We start from the raw sequence: 8144 nt of genomic DNA on the forward strand, positions 1-8144 counted from the left end.
GAAGATTTCAAATACCTCCTATAGTTACTTCTAGTCCTTTGAGTGGGTATAAGTCTGTGGCATGATGACTCAATGGAGCTCAAACACTGTCTTCACACACACACACACACACACACACACACACACACACACACACACACACACACACACACACACACACACACACACACACACACACACACACACACACACACACACGAGGTTAGAGGTCATTCCCTGATTCCATTTCCATCACCTGAGAGAGGAGATTGTCACTGAGAAAGGCTCTTCTTCTTTGAGAAGCTTCTACTTTAACAGAGCTTAGAGGCGCTTAGAGGCACCACTATCCGTTATGGCTCCCATTCTTCATTCCGGATGTAGTGATGAGTTTAATTCAATCCAGTGCCTGATTCCTCTGATGCACCCAACAACAACAAAAGAAAGCTTCGCATAATTTCAGATATGGACCTCTGGCCATGCAGGATATTTCAGTATTTAAGAGTCTGTGTGCCATGAGAAGACAAGAGGGATGTAGACTGCAAATGTATAATGAGGTATTATGTAAAAAGTACACCATTGACCTGTCTTCCAGGCCGTGAACATTATGACATCCCTGGAGTACTCATTAATCATGCAGCATCACTATGAGAACAAGTTTTGGATAAGCTAATGATCACACGCATAATGATAAAGACAACAGTGCCGCTTTGCTTCTTTAAGACAATTGAGGATGAATCTATGTGTAGGTGTCCACCTACACCTCCCAATGAACACAGATAAACAGAGGCACCTCTGAGAGCCTGAGAAAAATCAGACCCGTGACACTTCTATTGTACGAGGTGAAAGGAAAGGTTGCGCAGCAGTAATTACATTTGGAGGGGGAAAAGGAAGCTCTGCGAGAGGTTGTCTGGACTACCTAATCGTGTGTGCGCACATGTGTGCATGCATGCATTAATGTGCATGCGCAAATCCAACCAACCCCCTCACTTACACTTGCATAAGTCAACGTCTCTCCTGCAGTCTCGATCAAACCAAGCAGTCTCGGTTTCAAGCCAAAAAGTCACAAAGCCCTAAGCCTCCATACAACCTTGATTTGGGAGTTGCTGTGTTTTTTTGTGAAAAGAACTCATATTTAATTAATCTGCTTCTTTAATATATGCTTTGTCACTTTGGCAACACCACAAATTACACATTTAATGTTTTACTTTCAAGTTTCCTTCACTTAACCAACAAATATTGTTAAAAAAAAATTCTTTTGCCTTATTCTGCAACCAATTCTCAATTTAAGCCCACACTTGCCCTTTACAAATTCAACAAGTCATTCAAAATTCTGCAATTTGTATTCCACTCTGCTTTTTTAACACTTCCATTTGATCTCACGTCTCTCATTGCTGCAAATGTTTTCTAGCATCACTGTTGTGTTATTCCACAGAACAACGTGCTTCAGATCAGAGCTGTCACACATACCGAGACAGCAATACTGCAATTAGTCATCAAACTCAATCCAAGGTATGACAGGAATACCACAGACTGAATAACAACCACACATGTAGTGTTAGATTCACCATTATGATGTAATTTAATCCAACAAAACAATCGCTAGTTCAAGTCTGATTCCCAAAGCTTCTGAAAGAGAGAGGATCACATTGGTGTCAACATGAATGCCACAACACTTTTATCACATGATTAGAATTTCTTGTTTAGCTTCCAGACTTATTTGAAACTTTTCTGGCTGTTGGGAAATAACAGACAAGAGTTTTTTGGTCTTGAGGGGATGTTTATTAACCAAGACACCGATACTGAAAAGTTTCCTGCCTGATTGTTAACTCACTTGTGACCTTCTCCTCTGTCTACTCGCTTTAGTTCTGTTCGGTGTTCACTCTCACTCAGTTGCCCACTCACACCCTTCAAGTTGTAGGACATTAGAGGCAAAAGTGGAGAAGCAAGCTAACAATCAGTTCGTCACAAGTCACTGTGGCAGGTTGTTCACTGTGGTTGTTCTGTGAGCCCAGCACACTACACATTCTCACATTATCCAGTAATTTGAGTTACAACCTAAAGAGTTGTAAGTACAGTAGGGAACCCGTAACCTACAGATGACACTAATAAAAAACTAAAAACATCTACAGCTGCCTCCGTCAGGCTGCTTAACAGCGTCTTTCCACTCAGATGCAGGGCAAAGGATCCACACTCCATTTATAATAAATTATATGTTACTTAATTTTAGCTTTGAAATCCTAATGTCCTCGGAAAAACTGCCTTACAGGCCTTCCTCCTATTAAATGTTTCCTCTCTCTATTCCTCTAGTAACAGTGATGTATTACATGTTTGGTACCAACTCTCCTCATATGAATACTGATGACAGATCAATACAAGACTGATAATACAAATAAATACAAGCACTGCAGGGTGGAACAGAGAGAAAGACTGGAGGATTTTTCTTCCATTGCTTCATTTGTTTACGGTATAATTAATTAATCAGCTATCGTAAGACTGAAGGAGGCATCAACAGAGACAAATAATGTATTATGTATGGAGGTATCTGCCTTCTAAAATAAATAAAGTCGAAAGGTGAAAAACAGACTCTGGCTTCTCAATTATATGCTCTCTCTCGCATACAGATAAAAGAATTACTTGTGCTTTCAGAGCAAACTCCGACCCTGGTGTTGATGACTCCATGGAATACCAGTCAAGATTTAAGGATACAAACGGCTCAGAAGTCGGCACTTCACTTGCAGGGTAGAACGAGATAGAGCCTAGACATGAGGCCTTACTTCTTCTCTTTCCTCATCTGTAAACTAGACTGTAGATCAATTTATCTCATGTTTGACACTTTATAAAGCATACATTGCTCGTTCAAGCTTCCGCAACATGAGAATCTTTTTTTTCTGTGTGAACAAAACCGAAAACCTGAAGAAGTCATGTCGGCTTGAGAACTCTTGATGGGTTTAAAATCATCATTTTCTTAAATGTTCATCAGTGGGTTAATAAATAATTCATGTAATCATTTGTTGTTGCCTTAAAACTGACTTAAAAGTGTAGATTTCTCGTCTCTGCTGCAGGTGCACATGGCTTTCTGAGCTGTACTCATACATGTAGATGTATGTTATTCTTATTAAAGCGGACAGCCTTAGGATAACTTATCTGGTGCAATGCACATTTACAACACTTTGACAAATAAAACCAACATGAAAATATGGCTGACGCAACCATCTCTTCCTTCTTTCCAAAGGTTTCACCGACAGGTTGCCTGGCACTTCCCTCATGCATGGACATACGTTTCTGTCAGGGATTTGAGGGACACTGTACAGTCTGATATTTACTAAGGACGAAGCAGTGGCTTTGAATTTGGTGCAAAGCAGCATCTTAAAAAATTTGGAGGATTTCATTTATTCTTTTAGTCAAGGTTCTTCTGACCTTGAATGGGAACCGAGTTTTCCAGTAAAGTGGCAAATGCAGCAAAGTCACTTGAACCAAAGGCAGTTCGTGTTAAATTTTACAGTGAAGAAAAAGTGCATGTATGAAAAGAAATACTTTAGTAATCATGCAAAAATTTGCTGAAAAACTGGTGATTAAATGATAAGTAATGACTAATTATGAAGGAACATTTCAATTCTGTCTCCATGACATAGCTTCTCTTCTAAAAACAAAAAATTCAGAGGTAAATTTGAAAACATCAATACTGGGAACAACATTCTTTGGATATGACAACAATGAGAAATACTGAGCATATCTTAGGATAGTAAACACTTTTTAAAATTGATTTAATCAAAAGATCGGCAGCACCATTATCAACTGAAAACTAAAAAAAAGCAAAGAAAACACAAAACAATGTTGAGGAGCATTTAACGCCTGCAAATAAAATCAATTAAAGGAAACAAATAGTTCTCTTATAGTGCGTCATGACTCAGTGGACATTGTCAATACAGCAGCTAGCTCCTAGTTTACTGTAATTTATTTTCTTATAACCACCCTGTGCTGCCAAACATTCACATCTAATGAATGTCAAACCCCTCAGACCATCAGGAACACACCACAGGCACTAAAACTGTCAATATCCCCGGGAAAGCAAGCTGACAAGCCAACTGACAACAACAATAACGCTTTCTAAAAACACAACTTTCTGGCAAAAATTTTACACAGTGCTTTCATAGCCACATAAAACCAAAAGCATGCTGTTCTAGGCAGTAAGCCCAGTCAGGCTAGCATTATCTCCCATTCTCAGTATGAAATAGCTGAAGTCAACAAGTTCTTAATAGGGAATTATAGTCTCATGGTATACCGTAGCAGAAAAATAAATGGTTAACATGCCGTTTACATTTTTGTTTTCTACAGTTTGGAATTGATTATTGATGAAAAACATCTGAGCCTTTAGAAAACCATGAGAACCTTTTTTCTTCGGGTGGTGGAAGAACAAATACAACTAAATAACGGGTTTCATGAGGTTGAATCAAAAGGTGTGTCTAATGTAGTTATACATCTTTTGCTTAGGTTAGCATATGTCTATAATGTTCTGTCTGTAAATAAATTAAAATAACAGTTACCACCACATTAATTTTGAAAATAACCAATAAAAACATAGTTTGTGACAAATGGAAAAAACTACAACTACAACGTGTTTGCACGTTGTAGTTGTGTTCTACGTGTTTGCACGTTGTAGTAACCTTACACCCTACAGGAAAGGATTATGAGCATCGTCCAGTAGATGCAAATCCTTAAATAAGACCTGCAAAAGGATACAAAGAGGCTGACAATTTTCTTTTGACATGGCAGCTCGTAGAGACTCCTTTGATTTAGCTTGTGACATTCCAAATATGTTTTATCCTAAAGCCTGTGTTATATAAGGCAAGCAATGAATGGCAACAATTAACCAAAAAAATGTTTGCTATGTCTTTTAGAAGGTATATACAATATGAGGGCATCTAATATTGAGAGCCCACTGTCTTAAACTATTTCTACGCAATAAAGAAACTTCTCTCAAAAACACAGTGTGATCTAAGAATTGCAGGACTCTCCAACAGTGCAGTGAGAAATTGAGATGGCTTTCCTTTTGACAGTTGCAACGAGGGTGGTCGTCTAGCAAACGCATTCTAGCCCGAGATTTTAACTGCATTATTACAGTAAATCCCCCCCAAAGATTTATACTGTTCAGCAAACAAGTTGGATTACTCTTGAGTGTAAAACTGTTGAAACCACAAGTAGATACAATCTGATGTCATACAAGGAAAAACTCTAAACCCATGTAGTAACAACTGCACAAGAACCTCCAGTTAGTGCAAAGAAGAGACTCTGGTACAGGCTCTCTCTGAGGTGTCACTGAGCAACAAAAGATAGAGGGGATTATGTAAGCCTCTCAGTATACTAGGTCACCCAGTTGTTTTGGATATGCACTACAATTCCAATGCTCCGTCGCAGAGATTCTCCTTTTCTAAATGTCTAACAGACAAGCCAAAATGTGAGGTCCAGTGTGTACAATGGGTCAATTCAAGCAGTAGCCCATAGACCAAATGCAGTCCTTCAGCAACCTCAACCTGGTAGTTTATTAACTATTTTATATATTAGGAATATTCCTATATGTAGGTTGTCTTATTTTATTATTTCACCCACTGCTTGAGCAAGGTGAAATTATGAGAATGAAAGAGGAAGAAAATTCAAATGCAGTATTACATACAGTATATAAAACATTAACCTACTTTCTAGGCTGAAAAAAGTTCTTTGCTCTTACTTGCTATTCATAATAATTAAATTTTCAAGTCTGAAAAACTAATATACAAAGTGGCAATTTATTATTATTACTTGAGACATTTAAAGTCCTTGCTTGGCAATTCATACAAAGGAAATCATATATATTGTCTTGTCACATGAAACCTGGTTTAGGATTTGGGGAAATTTAGGGGAAAAATGTTTCTGTTTCCTTAAAAAGTGCCTTTCAAGTCTACAATGAAATGAAGGTCCTTTTTCTTGGAGACTGCTATATTTCAACAATAGCAGAAAGTACACAAACCAAAAATTGGACATACAGTAGCCTTCTTCTCCGACTAAAAAAACAAAGCTAACAAGTATAGCGTGAGTATCTAATTCACTTGCTACCAGGAAACAATTTCATTTGATGACATCACTCATCCAAGCTGGACTCCTCGGACCTGTGGCAAATGAACATTATGAACTCTCTACACGACTGAAATTGAGAAAAACAGCAGCAGCAACTCAGCCATGTTCTCTCAATGAAGTTTAACCACTCACTGTTTTTCCATTGCTGTACAGCCAATACGGGAAAACGATTACAAGGCATGTTTGGGTTTGTTGGTTTGACAATAAATAAGAAAGTAAGCCTTGACAAACACAATCTGTATATTGAGACTTTGAAGCCACTGGAAAATCCTTGAATTAGTTAAAAATGGCAGCACCTATGGGGCCAGGTAGCATGCTTGGCTGCTGTACAAAAGGGACTCATTGTTTCTCTAGCAGGATCATATTACTAAACCTTTCCAGGATAGAACCTCGCTTGTTCCAAAACACAGAACCGATTCTTTTTTTTTTTTTTTAAAAAGGGTAGGTAATGAAGGGCTTATAAGAATAATAAACATCCGCTCTGTAAAATGCTTTAAAAAAAGATGTGTATTTACTGTCAGTAGTCAACCTCAAGGGCATGTGCCGAAAAATACACCTGCTAAGAAATACTTTGATTAAGTTCACGTTTAGGTTTAAATTACAACCGGATGTTTAGCTCTGCTGCCTTAAAAATAAAAGCACGCGATAATTCTGACGCACATTTTCATCTAAATGAAATCCTGCTGCGTGAATGCAAACTTTTAATTGACAAGATTGTTTATCCTAAACGCTAAATCATTTTCAGAAACGCTTGTAATTTATTTATATGATGATGTAGTCTATCACATGTGACTTCATTGTAATTTTAATGTGGTATATTATCGGAAACAGTATCTTCTTATTTTCTAACGCTTGACGCTAGTCGAGTATAGCGGTACAACTGACAGCTGTCATCTTTTGCTTTCATTATATCGTTCTCCTATTTACTTTTACTACGTAATAATCGAATAAATAGCGAGTATAATTCAGTTGTTAATCAAGTATATGCATTTAAAAAGTAATAAAAGCCATACTGTATGTCCTACAACACTCTTCACACCGAAAAGGGCACGGCTACGTGTGTGTACCAGGAAGAGATAAAAACACCCCACCTTTAAGGGGTATACCACGTAAAATTAAACACAAAAAGATAAACGTTTTACCCTTGACTTGTGTATATGATACGATTGAGGATTAACTTTATTTTGAAGAAAGATGAAGCCGTAAACAACTTTGTTTTCAGTCCTGTGTCCGGCCTGTTCTCATATCGATATTAGTTTCGCAGCATCGGCTCAGTGTTGCAAACACCCACCCCTCCTGCACCATTTCCGTGTTTTAATCGGAATCAGTGGGTGCCACGTCAATTAGATATTTGATAAATCACACTGCAACACTACGAGACAATACTGGCATACGGTACTTAATGGATGGAAAACACACTACGCTGTCAAACACTGCGACAACGATGCAGAAAAGCCAGTTGAAAGGCTGAAAGGGTGCATGACGTGTCTGAATCAATGGGTCTAAGACAGCTAATGTGTGATGCTAACAGCGGAACTTACCTAGTGCCACCTCGCAGGCCTTACGCAGCTGTGAATGGTGAGCCTTTTTCACCTCCTTGTCGGCCAGGATCTTTTCCAAAGCTCGTGTGAGGAACATGTTTTTCGTCTTTTTGCCCTCAAACATGTCTCACTGGAATTTGGGGCGAGGTGGTCCCAACGGGTGGGGGTGGGGGGGCTGCAGCCGCCTCGAATGGAGATGTATACCTTTACAAATGTCAGCTGCAGAGCCCCTAACAGACAAACATAAATAAACACAGAAGGTGGGGTAAATCCCTCAGATTTCCATTAACGACCTGCCTCCTGCGCCATGTTGGAGAGAGGAAACGACGTCACGTACGGTTGATACCGGCCGCAATGAGGCAGCAGAGAGAGAGAGAGAGAGAGAGAGAGAGAGATAGAGATAGAGATAGAGATAGAGATAGGGTGAGACAGAAGAGAGAGATTTCTTCACATGTACCTTTTTCAGTGGTGCCAAACTCATTTTCTCTGAGGGCCACATCAGCATAATGGCTG

At 38.8% G+C, this 8144-nt stretch overlaps 1 protein-coding gene across 3 annotated transcripts in view; it reads right to left on the reverse strand.

The window, feature by feature from the left end:
* Nucleotides 1-7934, reverse strand: part of arfgef1 (ADP-ribosylation factor guanine nucleotide-exchange factor 1 (brefeldin A-inhibited)) — a 41230-nt gene extending 33296 nt beyond the window's left edge. For all 3 annotated transcript variants that reach the window (XM_068343868.1, XM_068343867.1, XM_068343866.1), the window contains exon 1: nucleotides 7632-7934. In XM_068343868.1, the coding sequence (XP_068199969.1) occupies nucleotides 7632-7755 (124 nt within the window). In that variant the 5' untranslated portion in view covers nucleotides 7756-7934. The remainder of the gene's footprint in view (nucleotides 1-7631) is intronic.
* Nucleotides 7935-8144: the final 210 nt, after the last annotated feature.

The sequence above is a fragment of the Antennarius striatus genome, chromosome 20 (assembly GCF_040054535.1).
Source record: "Antennarius striatus isolate MH-2024 chromosome 20, ASM4005453v1, whole genome shotgun sequence".
Taxonomy (NCBI): Eukaryota; Metazoa; Chordata; class Actinopteri; order Lophiiformes; family Antennariidae; genus Antennarius; species Antennarius striatus.